General features: G+C 52.2%; 1 protein-coding gene and 2 non-coding genes across 3 annotated transcripts; 1 reads left to right on the top strand and 2 right to left on the bottom strand.

Moving 5' to 3' along the window:
• The first annotated feature begins 433 nt into the window (after window positions 1-433).
• On the top strand, window positions 434-14,583 carry LOC116275868 (stereocilin-like). Its single transcript, XM_031668774.1, is given in 24 exon segments — window positions 434-1,465; window positions 1,769-2,554; window positions 2,643-2,667; window positions 3,435-4,692; window positions 5,649-5,711; window positions 5,808-5,912; window positions 6,030-6,223; window positions 6,777-7,038; window positions 7,176-7,291; window positions 7,569-7,701; window positions 8,055-8,237; window positions 8,541-8,579; window positions 8,761-8,928; window positions 9,064-9,129; window positions 9,609-9,865; window positions 10,064-10,154; window positions 10,363-10,519; window positions 11,082-11,254; window positions 12,636-12,791; window positions 13,172-13,314; window positions 13,504-13,652; window positions 13,894-13,991; window positions 14,071-14,218; window positions 14,418-14,583. Coding segments are annotated over 24 exon segments (4,914 nt in total). The 5' UTR covers window positions 434-1,410; the 3' UTR covers window positions 14,507-14,583.
• LOC116276262 lies at window positions 6,321-6,424 on the bottom strand. The gene has a single exon (XR_004185685.1). It is a non-coding gene; the product is annotated as a small nucleolar RNA U13 (small nucleolar RNA).
• On the bottom strand, window positions 11,532-11,638 carry LOC116276020. Its single transcript, XR_004185480.1, has one exon. It is a non-coding gene; the product is annotated as a U6 spliceosomal RNA (small nuclear RNA).
• Window positions 14,584-14,694: the final 111 nt, after the last annotated feature.

Below are 14,694 nucleotides of genomic sequence, written 5' to 3'. Positions count from 1 at the left end.
AAATACAAAAATTAGCTGTGCGTGGTGGTGCGTGCCTATAGTCCCCAGCTACTTGGGAGGCTGAGGCAGGATAATCGCTTGAACCAAGGAGGCAGAAATTGCAGTGAGCCAAGATAATGCCACTGCAATCCAGCCTGGGTAACAGAGTGAGACTCATCTCAAAAAAAAAAAAAAAAAAAAAGGAAGAAAATGGTGTTGTGGCTCACACCTGTAGCGCCAACATTTTGGGAAGCTGAGGTGGGCAGATCACTTGAGGTCAGGAGGTCAAGACCTGCCTGGTCAACATGGTGAAACCCCATCTCTACTAAAAATACAAAAATTAGGCAGTAGTGGTTCACACCTATAATCCCAGCTACTCGGGAGGCTGAGGCAGGAAAATCGCTTGAACCAGGGAGGCAGAGGTTGCAGTGGTGAGATAGCCCCACTGCACTCTAGCCTGGGCGACAGAGAGAGAGTCCATCTCAAAAAAACCAAAACCAAAAACCCAAAAAAAAACAAAAAACAAAAACAACAAAAAAGACTTCTAACCCTGACCAGACCAGATTATTTTGAATGACATCTCTTTCTCTCTCTGTTCCATGAGCAGTTCTGTGTGTAGGGAGATCAGTCCCTGTGCGTAGTGATTGAATCTGGTTTCTCTCTTCTTGGCTCAGAGTTTTTGAGAGGGCTTTCACTTAGGCCACAGAGAAAGAACCAAATAATAGGGGGTCCCAGGGGGAAGGGAAAACCAAAACATTTGAATGGCCTAATGAGCAAGTCACATTTCTCTGGGTCTGTTTCCTTATCCATAAGTTGAAAAGTTTGGTCTATGTGATCTCTGGGGTACTGCTCAGCTCTTGACACTCTGTGGTTCTGGGTAGTGAGTGGAAAGCAGCTTTCCTCTTCCTGAATTCTCCATCCTTGGACCAGACCTCTGTCTTCATTTCTCATCTATTTATACCTTGCTGCCCAGTTTCTTGCTCCTGGGCATCCTTTCTTCCTCAATTTCTTCAAATCCTACTTGCTTCTTAGCTCCTTCATATCCTCTTTGTTTTCTATGTTTCTGTAGAACCCCAGATTACACCCTTACACACCTCTTCTCCAGTTCTCCATCTCCATGTCTGCCTATTCCTTTCTGCATCACGGGCTCATAACTCAAGCAATCTCCTTGGGTTCCTCTGAGGGGCCCCTGGGATCCCCTATCATTGGTTCCTCTCACAGAAGCATACCCTTCTCCAGAGCCAAAGGATCAGATATTCAGTGGCTCAGGTAACAAACCTGCTGTCAGGTTACAGATATTGTTTCCTGAAAGACCACACTACAGTGTCAGTGGAGCCTCAGGCTGCCTGCAGTGCCCTGCCCTCACCTGGCTATCCCACACAGTTGAGATTAACCAGAACTCCCCTCCGGTACCAGTGTTCACCTGGAAACATGGCTCTGAGCCTCTGGCCCCTGCTGCTACTGCTGCTGCTGCTGTCCTTTGCAGGTGAGAAGAACAGGGAACAGAACTGGGGATGAGGAGGAGGGTGGCTGGAAAAAGACTTTTAAGAATGTGGAGGTTAACCTGTTAGATAGAAGGACAAAGGAGAGAGGCAGAGACTTATGCAAAAGGAAAAAATGAGGGCTAAGAAAAGCAGGCCAAGACTTACTATGGGCCAATGAAAGGGGTTCAGCTGACCATCCCCTCACCTCATCTTTAGATCCAGGTAGAGAACTGTGCTCAGAGGCAGGGTTGAGTTTGGGCTTTATGTTCCTCCCCTTTAGTGACCTCTGGTTTCTCTCCTTACAGTGACTCTTGCACCTACTGGGCCTCAGTCCCCGGACCCTGGTCTCTCCTTCCTGAAGTCATTGCTCTCCACTCTGCACCAGGCTTCCCAGGGCTCCCTGAGCCGCTCACAGTTCTCTACATTCCTGGCCAACATTTCTTCTTCCTTTGAGCCTGGGAGAATGGGGGAAGTACCAGTAGGAGAGCCCCCACCTCTCCAGCCACCTGCGCTCCGGCTCCATGATTTTCTAGTGACACTGAGAGGCAGCCCGGACTGGGAGCCAATGCTAGGGCTGCTGGGGGATCTGCTGGCACTGCTGGGACAGGAGCAGACTCCCCGAGATTTCCTGGTGCACCAGGCAGGGGTGCTGGGTGGACTTGTGGAGGTGCTGCTGGGAGCCTTAGTTCCTGGGGGCCCCCCTACCCCAACTCGGCCCCCATGCACCCGTAATGGGCCCTCTGACTGTGTCCTGGCTGCTGACTGGTTGCCTTCTCTGCTGCTGTTGTTAGAGGGCACACGCTGGCAAGCTCTGGTGCAGGTGCAGCCCAGTGTGGATCCCACCAATGCCACAGGCCTCAATGGGAGGGAGGCAGCTCCTCACTTTTTGCAGGGTCTGTTGGGTTTGCTTACCCCAACAGGGGAGCTCGGGTCCGAGGAGGCGCTTTGGGGCGGTCTGCTACGCACAGTGGGGGCCCCCCTCTATGCTGCCTTTCAGGAGGGGCTGCTCCGTGTCACTCACTCCCTGCAGGATGAGGTCTTTTCCATTCTGGGGCAGCCAGAGCCTGATGCCAATGGGCAGTGCCAGGGAGGTGAGTGTGGCCAGGGCTGGGGCTGGGATGTGGCAGGGCAAGGAAAGTGAAACTGGGGTAGTTCTCTTCCTTACTCTTTCCGTCCTAGGTAACCTTCAACAGCTGCTCTTATGGTAAGTAAGAGGGGACCAGTTCTGAGGGATTGGGCCTGGAAAATCTAGAGGTGGAGAGCTGACGACATCAGCCTCTAGAGAGGAAAACTGATGGGAGGAGTGTGGTTTAGTGGTTTTGGAGTGTGACTGTCTGGGTTGGTGTCCCAGCTCCACGTCTTCCTAGCCATATGACCTTGGGCAGGTTACATAATCTTTCTATACCTCAGTTTCCCCATTTATAAAATGAGAATGATAATATTAGTTACCACAGAGTTGTTGCACCCGATTAAATGAGTTGATACTGTGTGTGCAAACAACTTAAAACAGTGCTGGCACATAGTGCTTAATAATGTTAGCTAGTAAAGATGGGATTTGGAAAATAAGGACACAGCTGGATTCCTCTACCCTCCTCCTATTTCAGTACGACAGTGCCAGAGCATAGTTAGACATATTGAGTTGCTGAGCAGATTTCTTAACGGGAAGCCCGCTGAGGGTTGTGTGTAAGCTATCTGAAAGCATATGAAGAAAGGAGACAGAAGGGAGCCAGGTGGACAGAAAGCATTCCAACTGGGGCTTCTCCTAGGTGATTTTGGAGCTTGGCGGGGCAGCTCTCTCCTTTTTGCCCTGTCGCAGCATTTCAACCAGTAATGCCTAAACTCTCAGGGACCTCGCTTGTAGAAAAGCCTATGCTTGCCATGCCCCTTGAGGGCTCTGGGTCAGGGTCAGAATCTTCAGCCAGAGGAAATGTGAACTGACCAGATCCTGCCTGCTCCTCCCTCTGCACCCAGGGGCGTCCGGCACAACCTTTCCTGGGATGTCCAGGCGCTGGGCTTTCTGTCTGGATCACCACCCCCACCCCCTGCCCTCCTTCACTGCCTGAGCGCAGGTGTGCCTCTGCCCAGAGCTCCTCAGCCCTCAGCCCACATCAGCCCACGCCAACGGCGAGCCATCACTGTGGAGGCCCTCTGTGAGAACCACTCAGGCCCAGCACCACCCTACAGCATTTCCAACTTCTCCATCCACTTGCTCTGCCAACACACCAAGCCTGTCACTCCACAGCCCCCTCCCAGCACCACTGCCATCTGCCAGACCGCTGTGTGGTATGCAGTCTCATGGGCAGCAGGTGCCCAAGGCTGGCTACAGGCCTGTCATGACCAGTTTCCTGATGAGTTTTTGAATGCGATCTGTAGTAACCTCTCCTTTTCAGCCCTGTCTGGCTCCAACCGCCGCCTGGTGAAGCGGCTCTGTGCTGGCCTGCTCCCACCCCCTACCAGCTGCCCTGAAGGCCTGCCCCCTGTTCCCCTCACCCCAGACATCTTTTGGGGCTGCTTCTTGGAGAACGAGACTCTGTGGGCTGAGCGACTGTGTGGGGAGGCAAGTCTACAGGCTGTGCCCCCCAGCAACCAGGCTTGGGTCCAGCATGTGTGCCAGGGCCCCACCCCAGATGTCACTGCTTCCCCACCCTGCCACATTGGACCCTGTGGGGAACGCTGCCCAGATGGGGGCAGCTTCCTGGTGATGGTCTGTGCCAATGACACCATGTATGAGGCCCTGGTGCCCTTCTGGCCTTGGCTAGCAGGCCAGTGCCGGATAAGTCGTGGGGGCAATGACACTTGCTTCCTAGAAGGGCTGCTGGGCCCCCTTCTGCCCTCTCTGCCACCACTGGGACCATCCCCACTCTGTCTGACCCCTGGCCCCTTCCTCCTTGGCATGCTATCCCAGTTGCCACGCTGTCAGTCCTCTGTGCCAGCCCTTGCTCACGCCACACGCCTACACTATCTCCTCCGCCTGCTGACCTTCCTCTTGGGTCCAGGGGCTGGGGGCGCTGAGGCCCAGGGGATGCTGGGTCGGGCCCTACTGCTCTCCAGTCTCCTGGACAACTGCTCCTTCTGGGATGCCTTTCGCCCAGAGGGCCGGCGCAGTGTGCTACGGACGATTGGGGAATACCTGGAACAAGAAGAGGAGCAGCCAACCCCACCAGGCTTGGAACCCACTGTCAACCCCAGCTCTGGTATAAGCAAGATGGAGCTGCTGGCCTGCTTTAGTGTGAGTGCTCTGCCAGAGGGAAAGCTCCTAGAACAGTGAGAAGGCCCTCCAGGGGAATTCCTCGTGTACTCAGAGGCGGTAGTGTGGGGCAGTAGTTGAAGCACACAGCTCTAGAGTCACACAGGCTTGGATTTATATCTTGGTTCTGTGACCAGCCTTGAATGAGTTATTTAACTTCTCTGAGCAATATTTTTCTCATCTCATTTATAAACTAGGGATGATACTGGTATATGAGATAATACATGCTGTGGGCTTAGCACAGTGCATGATACACAAACGTGCAATAAATATTACCTTGTTATTCTTTTGGGCTCTTTTACTCTCCCGCTTTCTGCACCAGAAAGAAAAAGGATCAAGTTAGAGGACTCTTGATTTTTTTCCTAGAGATTGAGAATTGGAGGCTGGCAGAATACAGGAAGATAAGGCAGGAATGAGAAAGATTCAGGGACACTACCAATCAGAAAACTTTGGTTCTAGGTTCAACTGTGCCACAAATTACTGTGATCTTAGGCAAGCAATTTCATTTAGTTTTTCTGGGCTTCAGTTTTTACTCTGTAGAATGGAGGGGTGGGAATATGTTAAACACCGTAATTCATTCACTGAATGCCTATTATATGCAAGGCACTTTGCTAGGTTCTGTAGGATATATAAAGATTCCTTACTCCATTTTGGGGCTCCATTTTTCAAGCCCTGGGCCCAGTAAAATGGAATTAGATAGTCTCATAGTATTTGGTTCAGGTCTGCAAGTATTAATTGATCCAACTATGGACCTGGCATGGGAGAGGGTACAAGAGAAATTAGAGATATGATCCTGGACCTAAAAGAGCTTAATATCTGAAGAATCACAGTTGAGATGAAGGACGAGCATCCCAGCAAGTGGAGTTGGAAAGCCTGGGGGAGCTGCAGGAGAGACAGAGAAGACAGCTCTGTTGGCATATTGTCTTTCTTCCCACCAGCCTGTGCTGTGGGATCTGCTCCAGAGGGAAAAGAGTGTTTGGGCCCTGCAGATTCTAGTGCAGGTAACAGGTGGAGGGCCCATGGGTGGGCTGGGTGACAGCCATGGCCAGAGGTCCCTGCCCTGTGAGGCCATACCCACCATGACCTCCTATTCACAGGCATACCTGCATATGCCCCCAGAAAACCTCCAGCAGCTGGTGCTTTCAGCAGAGAGGGAGGCTGCACAGGGCTTCCTGACACTCATGCTGCAGGGGAAGCTGCAGGTGAGCATAGAGAAAGAGGGGAGCAAGGGCACCTGGAGCCTAGTGTTCAGAGGGCTTGCCTTAGTGGGAGGAGGAACTCCAGAGAGGAAGTGGCAGGGATACTGAGCATCTCCAGAGGCAGAATCCATTCCTGTGCCCCCACAGGTACCACCATCCGAGGAGCAGGCCCTGGGTCGCCTGACAGCCCTGCTGCTCCAGCGGTACCCGCGCCTCACCTCCCAGCTCTTCATTGACCTGTCACCACTCATCCCTTTCTTGGCTGTCTCTGACCTGATGCGCTTCCCACCATCCCTGTTAGTCAACGACAGTGTGTAAGGTTCCTGCACCACTCCTCCTGCTCCTGTCAGAGTCAGGCCAACCCCATCCAGCTGGAGCAGCTCCTTCCGGAGCTCCTGTTTTTTTCTTTCATGCCAGATGGGTATTGTGCCAACATCGTAACAAGGTTTGAGAGAGGCGCATCTCATACCTGAGTGTGAAAACCCAGTCATGATGCTAATGAACTACAAAAGGATCAGAGAGGTCCTCTCTATAAAACCAGAGGCCGGGCGTGGTGGCTCACACCTGTAATCCCAGCACTTTGGGAGGCTGAGGCAGGCAGATCACTAGTTCAGGAGTTCTCTGGCCAATGTGGTGAAACCCTGTCTCTACTAAAATACAAAAATTAGCCTGGCTTGGTGATGGGCGCCTGTAGTCCCAGCTACTTGGGAGGCTGAGGCAGGAGGATAACTTGAACCCGGGAGGCAGAGGTTGCAGTGAGCCAAGATCGTGCCACTGCACTCCAGCCTGGGCAACAGAGCGAGACTCCATCTTAAAAACAAAACAACAAAACAAAACAAAAACAGAGAGAGTCTCCTTCCTATCTAGACAGCAGGGCTGCAGAGGGTCAGGGGAAAACAGTTTGGAAGAAGACAAAGGGTTAAGACCCATTACTCCTCGTAGCCTGGCTGCCATCCGGGATTACAGCCCAGGAATGAGGCCTGAACAGAAGGAGGCTCTGGCAAAGCGTCTGCTGGCCCCTGAACTGTTTGGGGAAGTGCCTGCCTGGCCCCAGGAGCTGCTGTGGGCAGTGCTGCCCCTCCTCCCCCACCTCCCTCTGGAGAACTTTCTGCAGCTCAGCCCTCACCAGGTATGAGAATCATCTTCTTTATTTGACTGGCCCATCTTCTGCTAGTGGGGACGGGAGTCAATGGCGTGTCTCTCAGTGGTCCCTCCCTGCAAGAACCCCACAGTGACCCCAGTGCGAGCTAACTTCCCCCATCTCAGATCCAGGCCCTGGAGGATAGCTGGCCAGCAGCAGGTCTGGGGCCCGGGCATGCTCGCCATGTGCTGCGCAGCCTGGTAAACCAGAGTGTCCAGGATGGTGAGGAGCAGGTACGCAGGTGAGTTGTGGGATCAGTAACCAAGGCCAGAGTGGAAGAGGTAGAGAGAGGAAGGTACAGGTGTCATGTTGGGTAGGTGTTCTAGGAAGGAAGGGGCAAGGGAGTAGGCAGTGGCCCCAGGCAGCACAGAGTTCCAGGAGAGGTCTATAGATGGTGCCCCTGTGTAGTGGTGTAGTGGTCAGAGTGCCCAGTGTATGTACCCACACGGTCTGCTGCTAGGCCTGCCTTAGTGCTAGTCTCAGGGACCACACGAAGGTCAGCTTCATGCCCTCCTCAGGCTTGGGCCCCTCGCCTGTTTCCTGAGCCCTGAGGAGCTGCAGAGCCTAGTGCCCCTGAGTGATCCGATGGGGCCGGTAGAACGGGGGCTGCTGGAATGTGCAGCCAACGGGACCCTCAGCCCGGAAGGACGGGTGAGCCCCTCAGCACAAGCCTAGAAGACTGTGGGCTTCCCGTGGGTCTGCGTGGATGGCTTTCCCATTGTGTCAACTTGAGCACAGTGGTGCCAGGCCCCCATCCCGCTTTTGCAACCTCCATTCCTTACTCCATGGCCATTCTTACCTGTTACCACCTCTTCCTGGCCCTTCCCTATCTGGTCTGTGGCACCCCAAACACACCCTTTGCCATTTTGAACCTAATCTACTCCAGTCCAATCCCTAGTTCCAAACCCTAGCCCAAGCCCTGGGAAATTCAGATGTGGGATTAGAGAGGAAGTTCAAGGTTCATCTGTCTTTTCTCTCCAGTCCTAACCCTTCTTTGGTTACAGGTGGCATATGAACTTCTGGGGGTGTTGCGCTCATCTGGAGGAGCGGTGCTGAGCCCCCGGGAGCTGCAGGTCTGGGCCCCTCTCTTCCCTCAGCTGGGCCTCCGCTTCCTGCAGGAGCTGTCCGAGCCCCAGCTTAGAGCCATGCTTCCTGTCCTGCAGGGAGCTAGTGTTACACCTGCTCAGGTTTGCCTCTCTCACTCCCTGGCATGCACCCTCCATCCCTGCTTGAACCCTGTCAAGAGAATCCCATTCAGGGATAAAACCAGCCCCTCCTTTCCCTGGGTGAACAGTAGAGGTAAACTCTGTCCACACGAGGACACCTTCATTCCCTTTCCTCAGATCAAGAAGGGACCTGAGTCACTGAGGATGGTTACTGGGGATGTTTAAGAGGGAGTGGGAAGTTTTGGAGGGTTTGCCTTAGGAACCCACTTAGGACCTGGCTGCTGGGTCCTGAGAGCTGTTGTTTTTGGTCCCATCCCAACACAGGCTGTCCTGCTGCTTGGACGGCTCCTTCCTAGGCACGATGTGAGTAGCTGCAACCTCAGCCTCTCGCCAGAGGTCTCTATCCCCCTTTCCCCTGGCTTCTGCATCTGCCCCTGCTCTCTCTCCACTCCCCTCATACTTATTGCCTTGCTGCATTGTGATTGTTGTCTTCCCCACCACCCTTCCCTTCCTCTTCAGACCTCTTGTTTCTCTTGCTCCTTAGCTATCCCTGGAGGAACTCTGCTCCTTGCATCTTCTGCTGCCCGGCCTCAGCCCCCAGACACTCCAGGCCATCCCTAGGCGAGTCCTGGTTGGGGCTTGTTCCTGCCTGGCCCCTGAACTGTCACGCCTCTCAGCCTGCCAGACTGCAGCACTGCTGCAGACCTTTCGGGTATGAGAGTAGCAAGGAGGATGAGACAATCAGGGATACGGGCTCTCTCTGGTTGGGAGGAAGGCGTCTTCCCTGAGGCCAGGGAAGGCCTTTCATACCTCCCCACTTACACACACACACCCAATTCTCATGCAGGTTAAAGATGGCGTGAAAAATATGGGTACAACAGGTGCTGGTCCAGCTGTGTGTGTCCCTGGTCAGGTAAGTGTGAGATCTCCCAGCTGAGCTCCTCTCCCCATTTTGGGGCAGTTTCATATGGCTGGTGCTGCCTCCCCTACTACCCTGCAGTGGCCCTGAGAGTTCTGGTTAGCTCTGTACCCATTAGCAGCCCTCCCCAGTTCCAGATGCAGGACAGCATGATCCGCCCACATTGTCCTAGACTAATGTCAAAGCTGCGAGGGCCTGAGAAATCTTCCAGGCCACCCACCCTGCTTTCAGCTGAAAAGACCAAGGCTCAGAGAAGCTAAGGGACTTTGTTCGCCTGGTGCCTAACTAGCAGCAACACCTGACCACAGCAGCCTGCAGTGTGAGGCTCTTAGGCGTTTATTGCTACAGTGGCAAATGCCATTCCACTTCTGTCCCAGCTTTGGTCCCTTTCCACCCCCATGGTTTCTTTTCTCTGAGTGCCAAGTCCAGACTCTCACCTATCACTACACTGCTATACCCATCACTGCCAGCAGACTATTCCCACCACCTGGCCAGACTGCCTGCTTCCCCTGCTCCCATTAAAGCTGCTACAACTCCAAAGGAGTCTTCCACTCTCAGGGGAAGTGCTGGAGACCTTAGGCCCTTTGGTTGGATTCCTGGGGATAGAGAGCACACGACAGATCCCCCTACAGATCCTGCTGTCCCATCTCAGTCAGCTGCAAGGTTTCTGCCTAGGAGAGACATTTGCCACAGAGCTGGGATGGCTGCTATTGCAGGAGTCTGTTCTTGGGTATGGACCTTCGAGAACTTCAGATTCTAACTCATTCTGTACCCAATCCCTCAACCACCATCATCAGTGGCAGCCTGTTCTATATTCTTAAGGTCCCTTGGAGCCCTGTGTCCCAAATCCTAGCATGTCCTCTTTTCCCCTTCCTTTTCCTCACAGTTCCCTCAGCTCCCCAGCCCCCGATTTTCTTCCTGTCCCCAGGAAACCAGAGTTGTGGAGCCAGGATGAAGTAGAGCAAGCTGGACGCCTAGTGTTCACTCTGTCTACTGAGGCAATTTCCTTGATCCCCAGGGTGAGATGAAGGAAGAAGGGAAGGGAGTAAATGCATAGAGGGGACTGGTGAGCTGGTTATGGGGACCCATGGCCAAAGAGGGCAAAGGATATGAAGCCTAGATCTAGGGGGAGACTGCGAAACAGAGACCGGACTTTGGAATTACAGCTACAGCAGCAGGCCCTGATCTGTCCAGATCTCCCTACTCTCCTTCTACCTTCTCATGCAGGAGGCCTTGGGTCCAGAGACCCTGGAGCGGCTTCTAGAAAAGCAGCAGAGCTGGGAGCAGAGCAGAGTTGGACAGCTGTGTAGGGGGCCATAGCTGGCTGCCAAGAAAGCAGCCCTGGTAGCAGGGGTTGTGCGACCAGCTGCTGAGGATCTTCCAGGTGAAACTACCCAAATACTCATATGTCCAGCAGGATGTACAGTGAGTGTCAAACAGTCTGGGTTCTACATGTGCTCTTCTCTGGGACTGGGTTTTCTAATTTATAAAGCAAAGAGGTTAGAGGGATGATCTTCAGATCTCTTCTAGTTCTATAATTCTATAGCTTTGGGAGTTTGTAAACTATTAAGTTTTCTTTTAGCCTAGAACTTCCATTTTCCTGCTCTCTTGTCTCTTTAAACAGCTGACAAAGCTCTAGCTCGGCTAAGTGTGGAGCTCTCTGCTGGGGAGATCCCTAGTAGCTTTGAAGGAGACATTGTGAGGCTCAAGAACTGGGTTCAAATTCAGCTCTGCCATTAAATCCCTGACCAACGTCCTCAGTCTTCCATCTATAAAACAAGGGACTTGGCATCTCCAATCACGTCTTGTTCTATTAACTTCTAAGCCCTGTTCATCTTACTCTGTAATATTCCCTCGATCCCTACTTGCCACAGTGCTCCATCCTCCAAAGGTTGGAAGAGTCATTCCATCTACAGATACCTCCTGGCCCTGCCTTCCCCCTTCAGAACCTGTGCCAAATTGTGCAGATGTACGAGGGACATTCCCAGCAGCCTGGTCTGCAACCCAGATTGCAGAGATGAAGCTCTCAGACTTTGAGGACTGCCTGACACTATTTGCAGGAGATGCAGGACTTGGGCACAAGGAATTGTGGGCAGCATGGGGAAAGCAAAACAGGTTAGTGATGGAGAGCCAAGTAAGGTCGGCCATGAGGAAGCTCTTTGAGTGTGATGTAGGAGAAGAAGAGAATGGAAAGTTGGATGAGAGGTGGGGGAAGCAGGAGATAAAAGAGTTAGAAGATTTGGGTCACAAGTAGGAAGTGAGGGGGGATAAATATTGAGGAAAGAGAGCTAGTATAATGAATAGAGGGAATATAGCAGTGGTTACCAAATTTTAATGTGTATCACAATCATTAAGAGAACAGATTTTTTTCTTTATTCTTTTTTTTTCTTTCTTAAAAAATAATGGCATGCCTCATGAATTTGTGTGTTATCCTTGCGCAGGCGCCATGCTGATCTCTGTATCATTCCAATTTATTTTGTGTATGTGCTGTTGAACTGAGCACAGGAACAATGTCAGTGCCAGATTACCATGCTAGATTGACTTAATAAAAACCTTTGGGGAGGCTGGACGCAGTGGCTCATGCCTGTAATCCCAGCACTTTGGGAGGCTGAGGCAGGTGGATTGCTTGAGCCCAGGAGTTTGAGACCAGTCTGGGCAACATGGTGAAACCCTGTCTCCACTAAAAATAGAAAAAAAAATTAGCTGGGTATGGTGGTGTATGCCTGTAATCCCAGCTACTCGGGAGGCTGGGGTAGGAGAATCCCCTGAGCCCAGGAGGTAGAGGATGCAATGAGCCGAGATCGCACCACTGCACTCCAGCCTGAGTGTTAGAGCAAGACCCAGTCTCATAAGTAAATAAATAAGCCTCTGGGGGAAAGAGTCCAGACATCTGCATCTGCTTTTTTTTTTTTTTTTTTTTTTTGAGACAGAGTCTCACTCTGTCACCCAGCACGCAGACTGGAGTGCAGTAGTGTGATCTTGGCTCACTGTAACCTCTACATCCTGGGCTCAAAGGATCCTCCTGCCTCAGCCTCTCAAGTAGCTGGGACTACAGGTGCACACCACCACACCTGGTTAATTTTTGTATTTTTGGTAGAGATGGGGTTTTGCTATGTTGCCCAGGATGGTCTTGAACTCCTGGGCTCAAGCAATCCTCCCACCTCAGCCTCCCAAAGTGCTGGGATTACAGCTGTGAGCCACTGTGCTGGGCCTCAGGCATCTGTGTTTTAATAAGCGTCTCTATGTCTGATGCACATAAAAGTGTAGCACTCATGGACTAGAGTTAGTCTGCTCTTCTTTTCCACTGACTGTAATGTCTTTCAAAACACGTTAGAGGAACTGTAAGGCAACTGTCTCATTTGACAGTGGAGGAAACTAAAGAAAAGGCAGGTGACTTGCCTAGAGTTATACAGCTAAGGGCAGAGGCAAGACTTAAAACCCAGCATTCTGACTCCCAATCCACTGCTTTTCCACTCACATTGTTCCTCTCTTTCTCCTAGTTGTGGGGTCCCCCCCGGGGATTTCGTCCTGAGCAGATCCTGCAGCTCGGTCGGCTCTTAATAGGGCTAGGAGATCGGGAACTACAGGAGCTGATCCTAGTGGACTGGGGAGTGCTGAGCACCCTGGGGCAGATAGATGGCTGGAGCTCCACTCAGGTAACACCTTTCCTCCTCCCTACCACTTCCCAAACACCCATCCCACAGACCCAGCCCTGTAGATCATCTAAAGCCCAAGGAATTTTTTCCTGTGACCCTACCTGGTCATTCTTTCTATCTTTTGTTGATACCCTCTACTAGTGACCTTCAGGACTCTGATTTATTCACTCTGAGGCCCTGAACACATAATACTGTCTCCTACCTCTTTTCCTGGAGGCCTCTTCTTTTTCTATCCTTTTCTTTTCTGAGTCCTCAGCCTTCCCCGTGACTCTTTAGGTCTTAATAGTAACAGAGTGTAACCCAGCAACACCTATCACTTCCCTGTCCATTCATTCTCCATAACTTTTCTCCTTCCCCTCTGCCCCCAACCCCCACCCCAGCTCCGCGTTGTGGTCTCCAGTTTCCTACGGCAGAGTGGTCGGCATGTGAGCCACCTGGACTTCATTCATCTGACAGCGCTGGGTTATACGCTCTGTGGACTGCGGCCAGAGGAGCTCCAGCACATCAGCAGTTGGGAGTTTAGGTCACTTGTGAAGGGGCTGAGGGTGGTGGTGCTGAGGTAAAGGTGGACTTACTGGGCAAAGAAGGATCATGAAGGTCTGGTCCCATGGAGGAAGGGAACTCATCTGAAGCCATCTCTTCCTTTGTTTCATGACCACAGCCCCTTTCGCTGAAGCTGAATTCTTCTTCCTTCCTTCCCACTGTTCTACAGCCAAGCAGCTCTCTTCCTGGGCACCCTGCATCTCCAGTGCTCTGAAGAACAACTGGAGGTTCTGGCCCACCTCCTTGTACTGCCTGGTGGCTTTGGCCCAATCAGTAACTGGGGGCCTGAGATCTTCACTGAAATTGGCACCATAGCAGGTGGGGAGCTGGGCTACTGCTGGTGCAAGTTGGTTTGGTTTCTATACCATGGGTGGACTGGATGGAAGACTGCCCTGCAATTCTTAAGTGGGGACCTGAGAGGGTGTTTAAATAAGGGGCTAGAGACATACTGGGGAAGGTCTATGGTAGGGCACTTTGGGAGTAGTTAGAGAAGGTCTATCTGTTTGAAGAGAAGGAAGGTGAGTCTAAGACAATGTTTGGATGCCACTTGCTTCAACAGCTGGGATCCCAGACCTGGCTCTTTCAGCACTGCTGCAGGGACAGATCCAGGGCCTTACTCCTCTTGCCATTTCTGTCATCCCTCCTCCTAAATTTGCTGTAAGTATTAATGGACTGGGGTGACCACAGGAGAGCCAGGGCCCAACTGGCATGCACTGATTCCTACCCCTGCCCCCAGGTGGTGTTTAGTCCCACCCAACTATCTAGTCTCACCAGTGCTCAGGCTGTGGCTGTCACTCCTGAGCAAATGGCCTTTCTGAGTCCTGAGCAGCGACGAGCAGTTGCATGGGCCCAGCATGAGGGCAAGGAGAGCCTGGAACAGCAAGGTGAGTTCCCAGCTGCACAGCTTGAGCCTCCATCTCCTGACCCCGAATCAAACCCCTCATCTGGTGCTGTCTGGCTCTTAGAGTGCACCCAGGGAGATCCCTGGAGTGAAGGAGTCTACAGGCAGAGCGCTAATTTCCAAGTATCAATGTTCCTGGAGAGCAGAGTTGTGATATGACTCCCATTCCCTGTCTATTATAGGTCGAAGTACAGCCTGGGGCCTCCAGGACTGGTCACGACCTTCCTGGTCCCTGGTATTGACTATCAGCTTCCTTGGCCACCTGCTCTGAGCCTGTCTCTACAGTAGAAGGAGATTGTGGGGAGAGAAATCTTAAGTCATAATGAATAAAGTGCAAACAGAAGTGCATCCTGATTATTTTCAGAAGCTGATGAGGAATATGGGTAAAATGTTAATGCTTTCCACCCACCTGAGAATCAGTGTTCCCAGGATGCCATATCTGGAGTCTCTTTCCATCAT

The sequence above is a fragment of the Papio anubis genome, chromosome 7 (assembly GCF_008728515.1).
Source record: "Papio anubis isolate 15944 chromosome 7, Panubis1.0, whole genome shotgun sequence".
In the NCBI taxonomy this organism is placed as follows: Eukaryota; Metazoa; Chordata; class Mammalia; order Primates; family Cercopithecidae; genus Papio; species Papio anubis.
This window is presented reverse-complemented; position numbering and strand designations above follow the sequence as displayed.